The 18,288-nt window shown below is 43.4% G+C and overlaps 1 protein-coding gene across 5 annotated transcripts in view; it reads left to right on the forward strand.

The window, feature by feature from the left end:
* LOC129710784 (syntaxin-1A) overlaps positions 1-18,288 on the forward strand; it is a 195,271-nt gene that overhangs the window by 39,715 nt on the left and 137,268 nt on the right. For all 5 annotated transcript variants that reach the window (XM_055658026.1, XM_055658022.1, XM_055658024.1 and 2 more), the window contains exon 3: positions 9,507-9,606. In XM_055658026.1, coding sequence (XP_055514001.1) covers positions 9,507-9,606 — 100 coding nt within the window. The remainder of the gene's footprint in view (positions 1-9,506; positions 9,607-18,288) is intronic.

Genomic DNA, 18,288 nt, shown 5'->3' on the forward strand with positions numbered 1-18,288 from the left:
ATTAGCCTTTTGATTGGCACCTTAAGTTGCTGTGCATGGCAAAGTAAACTCTTCCCCACTATCTTCTGCCATTTTGGAGATTCTAAAGGCATTGTGCTGAGGAGTGGATCACGTGGGTAGGTGGTGGGGTTTGAGGGATGAAGGGGATGCTGATCTGAGGGTCAATTGGAAAATGATAGGTCACAGAGTGGTATTTGGAAGATAACATTCATTGAGGATAGTAGGATCAATGATAGGGAGTGGGCACTTGCTGTCTGGAGAGAATAGAGCGTTCGATCTGATTCTGGCAACTTTTACTGCAAGGTGGGGCATGGATTAAGGTTAAAGGCCGAAGAAAGACTCGTCAGACTTGGCTTGGTCCAGGTAGAATGGACATCCCAAATGATGTCCAAATAGCTCTTCATCCTCTGGTTTGAAGCTCATGCCATGAAGGGCCCTTGTGCATGAGAGAATTTTGCACCAGGGATATCAAAAATCCTGGCTTGTTGCCGGGCATCTCTGTACATGCCCAGTGGTTCTGTGCATTAGCATATCATAAGCACAGTGCTTCTGGCAAAGCAGACTAACTGAAGATGAGCAATACATTTCTGCCTTGTCAGTACAAGCCACCTCCCATGACTGTTTTGATTCTTCCAGAGAGTGTGCAGCAGTCTCAATTAGTCCTGTGTTAAATTGAGTAAGACTTGCACTTCCTTTATCTTTCTGCATGATAGTAACTCCAGTTCCTTGAGATCTAAACTCTCATGAAGATACAAAGTCGCCCACTTCTTTCCCCATTCTTTAACTCTGTACTTCACTGAATAATTGATTCCTATCTTCTGGAATAAGCTATAAAAATAACTGCAGTCATTACCGACTGCTGCAAACACCCAGATGTCTGGACTGTTCCTTCAAATGCTTTGAGGATTATTGGCTCATTTTTCTGAGAATGCTTTAAAAAAAACAAAAAAAGTGCATTGTAACCTCGTCCACTTGTTCGCTTTTCAGACTTTGTACCTCTCACTGCAGTTTGATCCCATAACATTCACCTTTTAATTTGAGGGAGTCTCGTTCCTTTGTCAGTAGCTCCTGTTTCTGACCGTAATCCATTCTGCCTGACTTTCAAAAAGCAGGAGCCTTTCTACTGACGATCGAAAATAATTGGGAGGATGAGTACAGTAATCTTCCTGAAATTATTTATTATACTAGTCACAAGTGGCACCGATTTATCCAAAATTCTGTTAGTACTCTGGCTTCATTGAAGAATTCATCAAAAAAATCCTTTGTTTGTGGCAAGTTGTATAGCTTCAGATTCCAAGATATGGTCTCGACCTACTTCGAAGTTCTTTGCTTCACATTGCTAATAATAAGGTTGTCATGTCCATTCTGCAATTAATATTTGTAACAGCCCCCTTCCCCATCCGGAAGTGGTGGCACTGCCAAAGCAGCTGTGGCTCGCCTGTAGTCCGTCTGTCTTTCTCTTTTTTTTGTGTGTTTTTTGTCTTGTTGGACGTATGTTTTAGATTATTTTTAGTTGTGTATGTGTGGGGGGTGGGGGAAACTTGTTTTAGTCTCTTTCTTCGGGGGAGATGCGACCTTTTCTTTGTCGTATCCCCCCGAATCCGTCTCCGTCTGCGCTGAGGCCCGATCGTGGAGCTGGCGGCCTCCAACTGGAACCGACCTCGAGGTAGAGCCAGGACTCACCATCGCGAAGCTGGCCGACTTCGGGGCTGTGGTGGCACTGCGGCGGCGGCCCGACTTCGGAGCCTCGGAGGCTTCGACCGCGGGCCCAGTGGACGACAACATCGGGAGCTCGCAGGTCCCAGGTTGGTGGCCGATTCTCCGGAGCACCCGCAACAACAAGCTTCGTCCGCTCGACTGGAGGGTGGCAGATTCATCCACCCCGGGTCATGCAGTTTGAACTGGCCCATTTGCGGAGCTTGGATTCGGTCGCGGAACTTACCATCACCCGGCGGGGGGCCCAACATCGAAAGCCTGGATCGCCTCAACGCAGAGGGAGAACAAGGAAGGAAGAGACAAGGACTTTAAGGCTTTTGCCTTCCATCACAGTGAGGAGGTGCCTGGTAGATTCACTGTGGTGGATGTTAAACTGTGTTCATTGTGTGTTCTGTTATTTTATTCTCTATTATGACTGCAAGGTATTTAATTTTGTTCAAACTAACAAGTTTGAATGACAATAAAGGATACTGTACTTTACGCACATACACCTCAAGCAACATGGAAATACTTAAATGCCTCAATAATTTCAAAAGAGTGTTTGTCTATTTTCACATGTCTCCTGGTACTAGCTGACTGAATTGTTATTTCATAATGCTCATATGATGTATATGTGCATGCGTGAATAGTGTATTTTACTTGTGATCTCAATATGTAGAAGGTAGACAAAAATGCTAGAGAAACTCAGTGGGTGAGGCAGCATCTATGGAGCGAAGGAATAGGTGATGTTTCGGGTCGAGACCCTTCTTCAGACTGATGTGGGGGTGGGGGGCGGGCGGGGAGGAGAAAGAAACTACCCAAGCGAAATATGAGGTGCTGCTCCTCCAATTTGCAATGGGATTCACTCTGGCCATGGAAGAGGCCCAGGACAGAAAGGTCTGATTCGGAATGGGAGGGGGAGTTGAAGTTCTGAGCCACCGGGAGATCAGGTTGATTAATGCGAGGAGGTGTTGGGCGAAGCAATCGCCAAGCCTGCGCTTGGTCTCACCGATGTAGAGCAGTTGACACCTAGAACAGCGGATGCAATAGATGAGGTTGATGGAGGTGCAGGTGAACCTCTGCCTCGCCAGGAAAGACTGCTTGGGTCCTTGAATGGAGTCAAGGGGGGAGGTAAAACGACAAGTGTAGCATTTCTTGCAGTTGCAAGGGAAAGTACCAGGGGAGGGGGTGGTTTGGGTGGGAAGGGACGAATTGACCAGGGAGTTACGGAGGGAGCGGTCTCTGCGGAAAGGTGAAAGGGGAGGAGATGGGAAGATGTGGCCAGTGGTGGGATCCCATTGGAGGTGGCGAAAACGTTGGAGGATTATCTGTTGTATGTGACGGCTGGTAGGGTGGAAGGTGAGGACAGGGGGGATTCTCTCCTTGTTATGAGTGGGGGGATGGGGGGGGGGTGAGAGCAGAGCTACGGGATATAGAAGAGACCCTGATGAGAGCCTCATCTATAGTCGAAGAGGGGAACCCCCGTTCCCTAAAGAATGAGGACATCTCCGATGCCCTGGTTTGGAACACCTCATCCTGGGTGCAGATGCGGCGTAGACGGTGCAATTGGGATAGAGTCCTTACCGGAAGCAGGGTGGGAAGAAGTGTAGTCCAGATAGCCATGGAAGTCAGTGGGTTTGTTGTAGAAATCTGTAATTTGGAGTCAATATATAGAAGAATCGTTGCATATACCCATTTCAGTTCTGTAGGTGTAGAAATTAATGTTTTGCAGAAGATCATAATGTGAACCAGTACCCGCTCTTCAATGAAACCAGTGAAGATATAGCTTGTGCTCTTTGTCTGTAAGTTGCCTTAATGACAGAAAGCACTGTCTCCAGCACAATAGGAAAAGAATATTAATTGCGAGAGGTTATGACTGAGGCAGTGCAGGGACGGATAATGTTTACACACATTGATCAATGACAGAATCAAAGAGGCAGATCTGCGACCATGGAAATTTCACCCTGTCAGGGACCTGCCTCTGCTCTCTCCGAACAGCACAGATGGGTTTAAAAGGGTTCAGTACCTGGGCACCAACTATAGTATTATGATCAAACACATCAACTGCAAAACCAACAGAGGCTGACAGCTCAGAAATAACCTTGAGTAGCTTCCCAATGCCACGAGGATGTGGAATTGAATTTCCACTGCAGAGGCATATGCCAAGGTAATAATTTGTCATGAGACTACTCAACGTTTAATCATTTTATTGTAAGCGGAAAAGAATCCTTAAGCACACAAACCATTGTTTGCAGAAATGAGTAAAGAGTGATTTAGATGCTTAATGTCATAAAGGGACCGTGCATCTATATGCATAAATCTACTGCAAACAGAAAAATAGAAATACTGAGCAGGTTGTGCTGCATCTGTGGGAAGAGAAACAACATCGGAATTAAAAAGGCAAAAGTTTTAGTTCTGTTTCAGTTCTGATGAAGGGTCCAACTGTAATGTTGACTCTGTTTCTCTTCTCGCAGATGCAGCCTGACTTGCTGAGTATTACCAGCATTTTCTGTTTTTATTTTAGATTTACACCATTTCCAGATTTTTATTGTCACTTACTGTAAAAAGAGAATTTAACATAGATAAATCATCTATGTGAATTGGGGTGGGAGATTGGAACCTTCACGTGGTCTGCCCTGTTTCAACGAATGCAATCAACCTGGCATGCACGCATGAGATCAAATAGAAGCAAGTTGTCCTACAACTTTAGGCTGTGCACGCCATACGCAAGAAGAAGATCAATATGAATGGAGGAAATGTGGGCATGTATTGGATGGGAGCCTTGTTGTCTAGAGTCTGCCACTGTACTTCAAGGATCCTTTTTCTTTGCAACCTAATCACAGGTTGGAGGCAGATACAAGGAACTGCAGATGCTGGAATCTTGAGCAAAACAAAACAAGCAAAATGTCACTAGTTCATTCCCTCCACAGATGCTGCCTGACCTGCTCACCTGCGTTTTAAACGGGTTTAATGGTCATCATGGCTGGAGTGTGGTGCGGACAGGCGAGGAATTCCAGTGTTGTTTCTGGGCCAGTTGAGGCAAGGTGCTTCTCCTTGGTTCCTCAGCAAACCCATTAATGGCCTCAGCATCAGCTGCCAACCACTGCTTCTCCATAACGCAACTCGCATCCCTGCCCCCATTTTGCAGGAAAAATATTAAGATCATTTTTCTGTAACATATATTGACTCGCTTAGTGTGGTCAGTGTCAGAGTGAACTGGCATAAATCAGTATGAATCTGCTTGTAATGTAAATAAATTGAAATAGATCTTCGTGTTATTATGCTCAGGCATAGTAATATGTAAACTCTATCGACATCTTGGTGCAATTGGTACAATTGTATTGACATCAAGTGTGATGGGATGTTGTACTGAGGGTCCCAGGCTGGTGTAGTGCTGGGAATCATACAGGATAACCTACGATAGTAATTCCGACCATCATGTTAAATACATTTCGGTCCTTTGTGGTGTAAAAATATGATGGTCTGAATTACTATAATGCAGAGAACAGAATGTAATCTATTGTCCATAAATCGAGCATGCTGCATTATTTCTCATGAAAACTGGATATAATAAAATATAAAATAAATCTAGTGTGAATGGGTCAATGGGTCTGCTCCTTAATTAGCCAATAACTCTGTGCCAAGACAGTCAGGTGAAGGCTGTGGACACGTAATTGGGAATATCATAAATGAAAGCCAGGCTACAGCTTAAGCAATATAGTTTGTATAGAGCAGCAATATTATATCTCCTTGCAATGTGTAAAATGTAAAGGCTTAAGGGTAGATGCTGAGAAACAGTTTTTCCTGGCTGGAGAATCCGGATGGTTAAGGAGCTCAGTTAAACATCCACCTTACTTGTGTTTATCGCAAGGTGCATCCTTAAACCCTCCTCCCATATCTGAGGCCTTTTCAGATTAGTCTTAATACCACATCAAGTCTACGCTGCACAGCACTGCAGCAAACCTGTCTGGCAATGACCAGTGTCACGTGATGCAGCGAGAGTCCACCTTGCACATTGTTGGATAATTCAGCACTCTAACTGCTGCAGCCTTTGAATCACTGGCACCAGTTCAACTGCTCACGGCTAACATTTGTACCTGGTCCCGACTTGCTTTCTCAGAATTGCATTTAACCATTTTTGTAATTCATATGCGGGTGGCGAGCACTGTTAACTAAGACAGCATTCATCTGCCATCCTAATTGTCTTTGAGATGATTGTGGAGAGTTGCCACCATGTACTGCTGCAGATGCACAGTGCAGATGCTCCCACTGTGCAGCTAGATGGGCATCTCTAGGACTCTGGTGGAGATGGAATGATCTACATTTATGCAGCATATTTATCCCTCTTTTAGGAAGTCCACAAGTAACTTGCAGTCAGAAAAAGTAGTTTTTAAAGAGTAATTCTGCAAAAGTATAATGGGATCGGTAAAATAATGATAATATGTTCTCAAGTCTATAGTATAAGATTTGGTGGAAAAGAAACCATGTCAGTTGGGGGCAGACATGAAATGTATAACGCATGGATTGTGTATTTCTCTGTAAGTGTATTCTATGTAAGTGTATCCCGGCTTCATACAAGGTTAATATTTGTGGCGCTACGACTGTTTAAACGTGGGTTAGGATAAGTGTAAGATAGAATGCGAGTGTTTAGCATTTGTTTGTGTGAATCAATCTGTAGTTTCCTTTATTTAGTAGGTACTGGTAGTATAGCTGGTGAGAGCAGGTATTGAGGGGAGTGGTTCTGGGATGTCAGAACTAACTGTTGAGCCTTTCCGATGTGTCCTGGACCTAACTCAATGAAACATCAATGAAGGGAGGTGCCCATTTGATGATCCCAATGATATACTTCCATCTAAACTATCAGTTTTCATGTGTCTGTTAGCACGTAGATAGCTTAATATTGCATATGGAGTTAGTTATTGTCCTTAGCATATGTGTGTATAAGCAGTTTAGATACAACTTTGGCCTTGGGCTCAGTTTTCTTATTGAGCGCTTTGTGTTTTAATAATAATCTAAGGGTAGAATTTGTGGATGGTGTCATTCAAATTATTTATTTTGCCTTCCCAGTCTAGGAGGTAGAAGTTGTGTGCTTGGGTGGCACTGTCAATGAAACCTTGACTAGTGGATAAGGTACACTGCATGTTTAAGGTGGTGCACTGCTAACTGGCTGAGCTTGTCAGCAAACCCCAGGCTGATGATGGTGTGGATTTAGTGACAGTAATTCTGAATGTCAAGGGAACCTAGCTAGACCCTTCTCTGGATGCAGGTGATTGACTTCCTGGGCTGCTGTAGATCCATGCTTCAGCTCTGTGCATTTCAATAATGTAATCACTATTAGATAAAGAAGGGAACCAAGATTGGTGTCATCTCCCACACGAACACCTGTTTTGAGGCTGTAGTTCAAGAAGAGAGAGTTCAAGAGACATTTATTATCACATGCACCAATTGGTACAGTGAGATTTGAGATACAGCCATCCGAATAAAAAGAACACAATACACGATAGAATTTAACATGAACATCCCCACACAGCAGAATCAACGTTTCCCACTGTGAGGGAAGGCAATAAAGTTCAGTCCTCTTCCGCTTTGTTCACCCGTGGTTGGGGCCTCCGCGTTTGCCGCAACGGCGGCCCGATGTTTCAGGCCCTCTGGCCGGGATGATCGGCCTCATCTCGGTCACCTCCCTCTTCTCCTGTCTCCTAGAAATTTGAAAACCCATATCTTTAGATTCAGGGAAAGCTTCGTCCCAGATGTTATCAGGCAACTGAGCCACCCTCTTGCCCACTACAGTGCAGTCCTGACCACCCATCTACCTCATCGGAGACCTTTGAACTAGCCTTAGTTTGACTTTTATCTGACTTTATCTTGTACTTGTTGTTGTGCCCTTTATCCTTTACCTCTACACTGTGGACGGCTTGATTGTAACTGTGTATATATAGTATATAGTATTTTCTGTATCTGGATAGCATGCAACATACTGTACCCCGGTACACGTGACAATAATAAACTGAACTAAACCTGCTTTCCATGTCATGTAGTGCATGTGATTGGTTTGCATAGCTTGGTCTGCAGTGAATAGGGAAAGTTATAAATAAAATCACACAAGTAGTGGCTCGGAGCTTGTCAACCATAATGATGCTTTCTTCCATTTGCCTTTGCCTGTCACTTCCACATGATCAGATATTTGGCTGGTTGAGTCCATGCCACTTTTCTTTGAAGTTGCCATTCCCATGCACCCCTGCTACGTCCCCCTGTTCCATCCTTATTCACTTTAGTTTTGAAACCCCTGTATGATTCTGATTAGCACCCCATTCCCCTCCCGCCCCCACCCGCAAAAAAATCATTATACGACAAACTGGTTGTTTAATTGGCCATTACAAATTCCTCCTATTGTAGAGATGAATGATAGATTGGGAGGAAATAGTTGGATTGTGGGACAATAAAAAAGTGTAGGATGAATATAAATTTATATTTAACATCAATATAGCAGCCAACGTGAATACAGTGGGCCAAAGGACCTGTTCCTGTTGTATATGATTCCATGACTCTATATGAAGTACAACTTGGGGGAGGCCCCTCAGTTCCTTGAGCACTGCTGATCAGATTATAACTGCAACTCTGCATTCCCACCAACTCCCAATAACCACAAGGTGACAGAGATATAGTGGGGGATGAAAAGCACGCAAGGCGAATTGACACGTTCCTCATTCCAGATCCCACTGCTGCCCCACAAACCTGTCGTCTCATGTCAGTCTTATATCTATCTTATACATACAACGCAGAAAGAGGCCATTGGTTCATTGTCAACTCCTAGGGGAACAGTCCCATTTCTTCTCTTATTTCCCTGTTATTATATTGTTTTCACTCGTACATACCTATAAACTTCCCTTTTAATTATTTTTCCCATTAATCTTCATTAAAGGGTAATTTATAATAGCTAATTGACCTACCATCACATCTTTGGACATGTAGGTGGAACTGTAATACCTGTCAGTAACACGTGCAATCCCAGAGAGAACATGCAAACTCCACACACATTGCATCTGAGATCAGAATCCAAGCCGGGATCTTGTAGTTATGTGGCTCCCCTGGTTCGGAACTGTACAAGGTCTCTGTGCAGCCAACAAGCATTCTTGGGAGTTTTGAGACCATTGCAATGTGGCAGTCAATTTACATATGAAGGTGCAGGAAAAAGTCATTTTACATTGAGTGTAGCAAGAATGCAGAAGTCAAGAATGCTTGAAGACTTCTGATATTCTGCCAAGAATCACTTGAGAGTACAAAGGCAGTGTTATATAACTGTGTTAATTATGCATCTAAAAATATTTCAAAGTGATGGAAAAGATTTAAAGAATGAATAATAGCAAAGGCTCCAGGATTAATATCATTAGAAGGAGATGGGGAGTAACTCATTGTGTTGGAAATGTGAAAATGCTGGAGATACATTGTACAATGTCTTTCAAAGAATAAGCTGCAGAAAGGAACCAAAATAGGTTCTTCTTTAAAGGGAAAAGATAAGTAAACTAGGTACTGAAAGAAGAACAGTGCAATGAGTTGCTTCAGAGAAATTATCTGTTGTTATCTAATTTATGAGCGTTCCTTGTCCTATAATTTGGCTTTAAGTCTCTGCATAATTGACAATACCACAGTAGCTGGAAGGGTCTGCAAGCGTTATTGTACGATCCTTGTTATATTAACATTGCATAACTGGTAATGATCTGAATGCAAATCTCCTTTCTTTTGTACTCTGATCTCGAGTCAACAGTTGGGGGAATATGTTTCTAAACGCTTTGTTCTCTTATAATTGACAGGTTGAAGAAATTCGACAATTCATAGACAAGATCTCTGAGAATGTGGAAGAGGTGAAAAGGAAACACAGTGCGATTCTCGCTGCACCAAACCCGGATGAAAGTAAGTGTTTATTTTTCTAGACGATCTCACTAGATCTTTGAGATAGTTTTGACTGTGTTACTGAGGCTGGCTTCTTTGGATTGGGTTGTACAATCACTGAAGCTAGCATGTCTGGTCACGAAGCAACGTTACTGGTTGGGGATGGATATTCGGTGAAGTAGTCTTGATGGGTCTTTATGATATTTCCCAGGGTGGTGATGGACACGGTGAAGCAGTCATAGAGTCATACAGCAGGGAAACACTCCCTTAGGCCCAATTTGCCTATGCCGACCATAATGTCCTATCTACACTCAGCCCACCTGCCTTTGTGTGATCTATATCCCTCTAAACCTTTCCTATCCATGTAACTGTCCAAATGTCCTTCAACAAATGTTGTTACAGTACCTCACTCAACTACCTCCTCTGGTCGCTCTTTCATATACCCACCACCCTCCATTTGGAAAAAGTTAACCCTCCAGTTCCTATGAAATCTTTCACCTCTCAACTTAAACCTATGACCTCTGGTTCTTGAATGCCTTGCTCTTTGGAAAAGACTATGTGCATCAACCATATTTATTCCCCTCATGATCTTATACGTCTCTACAAGATCACCGCACATCGTCCCGCGTTCGAGGAATAGTCCAAGCCTGCCCTACCTCTCCCCTATAGCTCAGGCCCTCAATTCATGGCAACATCCTTGTAAATCTTCTCTGCACTCTTTTGGCCTTGGTGAAGCTACTGTGTAAGCTGACTTTCCAATAATGGCAGTCCTTTTTAGGTTTTGGGCTGTGTCAGGCTAATTAACTTGATCTACTACCTGTCCCAAGGTCCCAAGCAATTTGACACAAAATGATCCACTGCAGTCATGCTCTTATAAGTAACTTGACTGATAAAATTTTAAACAAAAATTCTGATCTGGTTCTCATTAAGTATATTTACACTGCAGCGATGGTTATGGTGATATGTTCAAAGTTTCAGTGTTTGGTTTCACCCAGTACCGCAGCCAATGTATTGGGCATGATTCTTCTCTCTTTACACTGCTCACAACGTCAAAAGACCCAACGGCTGATGCTGTGAATGGAAGTTAGGAACTTTCACAACAACCACGTGTGCAGTATCACTGGATCTGCAGTCGCAGGCAGAACTAAATGAATGTCAAGGGATGCAGGAAGTTTAGCAAGGGAAGGGTGGCTGGATGAATGCAAGTGTAGAAAGGAAAGTGACAGGGAAGTGGTGAAACCGGAGAAAAGTGGGGGACGTGAGATGGCAATGAAGGCAGCAGATGGTGGGATTGTGACATCAACTAGAAGATGGAGCAGCTTTTCGGGAAGAGGAGGAGGAATTTTAAAGATGAATAACAGCTTAATCAGTTTGGAAGGGAGAGGAGTATCTCTTCGAAATAGCAATCTTCAGTAAAATTGTTGGAGGGGGTGGACTACCTTTGCAAGTGAAGGTTGTGAAAGTGTGGGTGTGAGTGAAGGTTTGGTTGAGAATCCAAATTACTTTCATTGCATTCATCTATTGCAGCATGTAACTCCTAAGATATAATTATCCAAAATCAATTTAATTTTAAAATTCAGAATTTCACAGGATCACCTGCTCCTGAATAATTTGAGAAATACATGGATAACTTAACCCTACCATACTTGAAGCTCCAGTTCTGATTTCGAAATATTTATGCTTTCATTGCAATGCAAAAAAATGGAATTGTCTCTGTATAGCACTTGGGTTAGAGAGTGCGTGTATCTATTTGATTTCATATGCCAGATCTGGCCACAGACCAATGGGAATCTCATGCCCTATCGGTCCGCTTAATTTAGCATATACCAAGTGTCCCAATGCATTCCAGACAGAATGTTATCAGCATTGCCTTACATTTAACAGCATTGAAAAGGACTAGTGCCTATGTTTATGAAGGGACTAAGACGTTTAATTTAGTTTATTGTCACGTCTACCGAGGTACAGTGAAAAGCTTTTGTTGCATGCTAACCAGTCTGCGGAAAGACAATACATGTTTACAATTTAGCCATTCGCAGTGTACAGACACATGATAAAGCAAAGAAATGTTGCTGTAGGAGTGGAGATTTAAAAGAGTGGAGCGATTATAATGTGTGATTGCAGATCAATTTTTGTGACTAGCACCCACAGTCGCCTGGGTTTAATCGCCCATGTGAGTTGTGGTTAGGACGAGTGGAGCTTAGTGTGAGCACGAACAAATATTATGTGCACAAAACATCAACTCTGGGTATAGCAGTAGAGTTTACCATTTCATGCATTCCCCACTCCCAATCCTCCTTTCCTCCCCCCGCCAACCCGGTCTTAGAAAGAAATACTTAATTTGCTGCATCACTAGCTATTTGGTCAAAACCCATTAAATTGAGCAGAGAAGCACATTGTGAATCAGAGTCAGTGCAATCATTGTTGCGAATGCTGGCCCTGACTGACCCAAGTCTCAAACTCTGCCTCAGTGTTTGCCCCGAGACTGAGAAGACCACGGGAGATCACACGGGCTAACACTTTTACTCATTAGAAAAATATTCCGGGAAAGGGGTTGGGAAAGAGAGGTTGTATGCCAGCCATTTACTCCATTAAGGCAGTTTTCTACCTTCCGGTTATAATGGAAAATTGTTGGACCATGAGAGTCAATGTGTGGGGTGATCAGCTAGAGAGCATGAAGGAGATGGGGGCGAGAGGTGATTTCCCCAGGAACATTTAATTGGCTGAAGTAAATGTGAGGTATCAAGGCTTATCATTGTGTCATAGTGATACTGCGTGAAAACAGGCCGTTCGGCCCAACGCCCACTCTGGCCAATATCCCAGCTACTGCTTTCCTGTATTTGCCCCATATCCCTTCAAACCTGTCCTATCCATGTACCTGTCTAACTGTTTCTTAAATGTTGGGATAGTCGCTGCCTCAACTACCTCCTCTAGCAGCTTTTTCCATACCCCACCACCCTCAGTGTGAAAAAAAATTACCACTCAGATTCCTATTAAATCTTTTCCCCTTCACCTTAAACCTTTGTCCACGTGCTCAATTCCCCTACTCTGGGCAAGAGACTCTACCCAATCTATTCCTCTCATGATTTTATACACCTCTATAAGATCACCCCCCTCACTCCCCTGCACTCCAAGGAATAGAGTTCCAGTCCAATCAACCTCTCCCTATAGCTCAGACCCTTTAGTCCTGGCAACATCCTCACCATTCTCGTGCTTGTTGGCAGATGATTATTTGTGTGCAACATCAGGTTGCAGCAACTGAGTGCTTGCAACCTCTATCCTGTGTCTTTTAATTCAATTCTGCTGACTGCCTGGCTCTTCACGTCTGGGTCGAAAAATTTGCTAACATAATGATACTGCATTGCATGACAGGAATACCCGAGCTGGACTCGTGGTGTGCTGAAGGGTCTGCTTCTGTGTCAAACGACTCCGTGCCTCTTCGCTGCCTCCTCTGCATTCCTGATTTTTTTTTTAAAATTGTAATTCTGCCTCTGTGCATGGGTTGCTAATGGCAGCAGCGTAAAGTAAGAACTTGTGCAGTTTGCTGCAGTGAAGCTGAATCCGGCACAAAAAACCTTAAGTTTTATTTACGGTTGATGAGATGTCATTATCTCCTACACAAATATTTCTCGGATGGGAAGGATAAGAGGATGTGTTGCAATCACCACCTGCTGATAGACTGCAGTCGCTGTGAGTGAGCTGAAAAGATGTGGTGTTCAGCTGTAAGAACAAAGCAGGGCAGCTGCTGCAATCCTGGCTCTCCTGCAGTGTGAGAGCACAAGCTGCACACACGGGGAGCGTAGTTAACAACACGTATGGGGATCGGATGACTGGTGTGAATGGAGAATGCGGCAGGAGTGTGGGGGGGAAGGGCAGTCAGCCACCTTGCTTCATTCATATTTTCTGCGCACTGTTTGACGTGTGTAGTCTGTAAGAGCAACCTACCATCTGCAATGTCCATATAATGAGGATAGACGCAAAAAGCTGGAGTAACTCAGCGGGACAGGCAGCATCTCTGGAGAGAAGGAATGGGTGACATTTTGGGTCGAGACCCTTCTTCAGACACATAATGAGGTGTCTGTCAGCTAAGACTGTTGGAGTGTTGCAGTATCATTGTGTCGAGGTTGGAACCAAATTCTCCCTGGTGTAAATCACGTTGATGCCAATCCCATTAACCTTTCTGCTGTTTTCCACTGCGGCGATATATATATTTCTGAATTCATCAGTCTGAAGAAGAGTCTCAACGCGAAACATCACCTATTCCTTCGCTCCACAGATGCTGCCTCACCTGCTGAGTTTCTCCAGCATTTTTGCCTACCTTTTATATATTTCTAATAAGACTTGTTTTCCAAAAATTACAAAGACCACTTGAGAGACCCTATTTGATCCCAGAGGATCTGCTGTATGAGGATCGCTGCAAGCTCCCTCCACAATTACAAATGCACGGTGCGGACACCTCCCACACTGGGGGTGGATGGGGTTCTTTCCCAATACCTTTCATTTAGTCATGTTGTGTGATAGGTGGGTGTACAGCTCTCACTGATGTCATGGGGCAGAAGCTCTGGCAGTAGACATGCTGTTTTTGGCTCCAGCGTTATGTGACAGGAAATATCAGAACTGAAACGAATAAAATGTGTGATGCAGCTCGGGATTATTGCGCACAAAAGAGAACGTTTAAATTCAAGTTAAATTACTTTCCCAAGATACACAAAAATGCTGGAGAAACTCAGCGGGTGCAGCAGCATCTATGGAGCGAAGGAGAAGTACCCTGAAGGGTTCGGCCCGAAACGTTGCCTATCTCCTTCGCTCCATAGATGCTGCTGCACCAGCTGAGTTTCTCCAGCATTTTTGTGTACCTTCGATTTTCCAGCATCTGCAATTCCTTCTTTAATACTTTCCCAAGATGTGAGTAATGGTTTCCAATTTCTTTTAACTGACCATTGCTAACTGTCATACTGACGGTGTTATGTCTTGAGCTGATGCGGCTTATGTTAAGATTGTTATGTTGAGAATTGATGGCCATTTTTCCATCATGAAACAGCATGCTGCATCCCAGGTAGGATAGGGTGTGATTCATTAGCTCTCTATGATTCTCATAAAATTTGCACGTGATGGTATTCCTGAAATCTTGGTGCTCTTATCCCACTTTGAAAATGGCACCAGAGCATGGAGACTCTTTATGTGCTGGTCCCAGGAGCCGATCTACTTTCATCCAATACACAACACTTTATAAAATCTCTATTCTATTGGGAAATCTTAACCTGTTGTACATATGTATAGATTGATTGTATTCATGCATAGTATTACCTAATGTAATTGGATAGCATGCAAACAAAAGCTTGTCACTGTCCCTTGGTACGCCTGACAATATTAAACCAATACCAATATTTTGTAAAAGAGTGTAGGGTTGGGAGGGGCTGTCCATAAAGGCTTGATCAGTTGCCACATTACGTGGACAGATGGTGAAGATGTGGTTTGTTAATGGGACATGGCTGATTATTCAATCTGCTAGCAAGTGCTCATTGTGCAAACCATCTGACCTGGATTGTGTGGAGTTGTTTCAATGTTGCAACTGATACACCTGGGTGAAAGCTTGGCGATGATGGAGAGGTGATTGATCTGTCTTCCACCGCTATATTCCCAATGTCTCCCCAGTGTTTTTACTGATGTTCATGGGGCTGATTCAGTTAGACTTCAGCTCAAATTCCCCCCCCCTGGAATATTGATCGTGAGGTAAATTATGTTGATGCCATTGAACAACTGAGGAATTGTCCAGAGACACTAGGAGCTACAGATGCTGGAATCATGAGCCAAGTACAAAGTGCTGGACGAACTCAGTTGATCAGATTGCATCTGTCAAGGGAATGGACAGACAACATTTTGGTTTGTGACCCATCTTCAAACTGTTGTGTATTGTCACAATTTAATACTTGGCCAGAACATTTGAAACTTATCATTTTAAATCCAGATGTTGTTCTGGAACTCTTTAAAATTTGTTTTTGCTGCAGCTCTTTACAGACATAATTAATAAAATGTTGTTTCTTATGTCAAGGATGGCTAATCATAGCTCCTATCAAATACTCAGCTGAATCAAGGTTGAAATAAGATCTGAAGGCAAGTGGTTTTAGTTTGGCAATTAGTCAAGTCCAATGGTAAAAAATATTTGAGCTTCAGGTAATAATCGAGGCATAATTGGTTTGGCTGAGATTTGCTAGGTTATAAATGTCATGCGAATTGTGAATAGGGCAAATCTGGGTAATTTTCACATCGACTGTATATTGAACTCAGTCACTTTGTACTGTCTAGAGTGAACTCAATTGGCAAGGCTCTGGATTCCATGAAACTGGGAGCTTTAGGAAGGACCAGAGGGAATTGTTAACTGACAATTTGGGGATTTTCAAATGTGTCTGTCTTGCCTTTAGTACTCAGGATGGGACTCCACCATAGTCGAATACAATGTTATTCACGGATATCTGCCTCCAATTACCAACATTCAAGTTGTGAAGCAGGAAAACTACAGAGCATGAATATCTTAGTTTATCATGAGAGCTATTGCCATTACAGTATTATGTGAAATTAAATCAAGAGGCTTGTCCCAACTCATTTTTGTTTGAGAGGTTGTTGATCTTTATATTGGTTGTTGAGTTTAGCATATGGTTAACCCAATCATTATATTTGGTTGGTGTCTTATCACAGGGAATATCTGATGTTACTGATGGAATTCAACTGCTTATTGTTGAGCTGTGGATAACATGCTAGATGGCTCTGGTGATGGATGAATGTATTGTTAGGGTACAAAACTACAAAACACTACCAAACTTTCACCAACCTATGGGTGCCAATTTTAAGCCCCTAGTCTAACCTGCTTAACCCTGCTTCACTGCATGACATATAGGACCTTTTTCTGATGTGTTTTCTCTGCAATGCAATTTACCATACCAATAAAAAGCAACAAAACACACAAAATATATTTTATCACAAACATCCACCACAGTGACTCCTCCGCATTCCTCACTGTGATGCAAGGCGAAATTAAAAGTTAATCTCTTCCCTTCTTTGTTCTCCCGCGGTCAGGGGCCTCGAGCCTTCCGTTGACGGGACGATCTTGGCTCCTGTAGCCGACAGTCGGGCCCTCCGCGTTGGGGCGATTAAGCTCCTGCATCGGGGGGGATCTCAGCTCTCCGCGCCGGGCGATCGGACCCCCGGTCGGGGCTGGTCAAACCTCTTGTGACTTTGGAGCTTCCCGACATCGGTCCCTACCCCGAGACTGTGAGCTCCTCAATGTTGGAATCCGCAGAGCCACAGGCTCCGATGGTAAGTCCACGGCCATGCGGTGGGCCTCAAAATCAGTCTCGAGCAAGGCCGCCAGCTACATGAAGTTAGGCCGCAGAGCGACCGGAGATACGATCCAGAAAATATCGCAACTCCGGCAAGGTAGGAGGTTGAGAAAAAAGTTACCCCCGACCCCTCACCCATCCCCCACCATAAAAGAAACCAGAGAACATTAACACACACTTTTTAAAACACATTAAAAATGACAAAAGGCCACACCGTTGGCGAGGCTGCCATCGCCGACGGCGCCACCCGGTGGACCTTTCTCCCAAAGTGAGGTTCAAAGATCAGTGATGTGTCAGTGGTTTACTTTTACTGTTGTTTGTCCTGAGGTCATTAAACTTCATGAAGTCCAGAATCAATAATGGGCACAACCAGGGTCAGCCCCGCCCACCAGCTCATTATTGCAGTGTCCTCTCCTGGTGGGGTCTGTGGAGGGCCCCTCTCTTCCTAAATGGCCCTCAGTCCTCGGGAAGAATGTTATGAATTTGTTTTAAGATTAGCTGACACAAATTTAGAAAACAGTCTCAAAGAATTTTTACGTGCAACACTGGCAGGTTGATAATCACATTCCAATAATTAGTGGTCCAGGAAGGGTAAATGGAGAAAAAAAATTGAAAAGTAATGAGATAATTTGTGAGCGAGCAAATAATCTAACCCTGGTAGATTTAGGTTTTCTTTTTTTCTCTGTGAAAATATCAATCCAAGATGTTACTTCATATGATAAATGTATGTGGTGAAGCACGAGGAAAAAGGGTCAGGTTTCTAGAGAATACTACACGGCTCGTGTCCCCGTTGGGTCCTCGTTGTGACCCAGTTGTGACGCCAGAGATCCTTGAGATGTTCAGTTATTTCAAATTCCGTCTCCTCATTCCCTCTGGGCGCACGCGCGGATACCGGGCAGCCCTCCCCCCAGTGCAGACACGGCTGACGGGCCCGGCAAGTGGGACTCACGCACTGCGTAGGTGAGATTGCCACGTTGAAACTTGTCACATTGACAGTATAAACTTAATTAAAGTTTATAAAGCAAATTACTTTGTACAATATAATGAAACTTGATACTGCACACCGCAGGCGAATGGTGAATAAGGTGCCCCTAAAATTGTTGCGGTATCATGTACTGTTTTAGCTGTATTCTGGGAACCTACATACATACAAGATGAGACTTTTAGTTGTATAATAATAATAATAACTAGATGGATAGATAGATAGATAGATAGATAGATAGATAGATAGATAGATAGATAGATAGATAGATAGATAGATAGATAGATAGATAATCAAAATTGTGAATGTGGGAAGGTGAGGACTGATTATGGATAGTCAGCATGGCTTTCTCCATGGGAAATCGTGCCTCACCAATTTGTTAGTGTA

Source organism: Leucoraja erinacea, chromosome 28 (assembly GCF_028641065.1).
Source record: "Leucoraja erinacea ecotype New England chromosome 28, Leri_hhj_1, whole genome shotgun sequence".
Taxonomy (NCBI): domain Eukaryota; kingdom Metazoa; phylum Chordata; class Chondrichthyes; order Rajiformes; family Rajidae; genus Leucoraja; species Leucoraja erinaceus.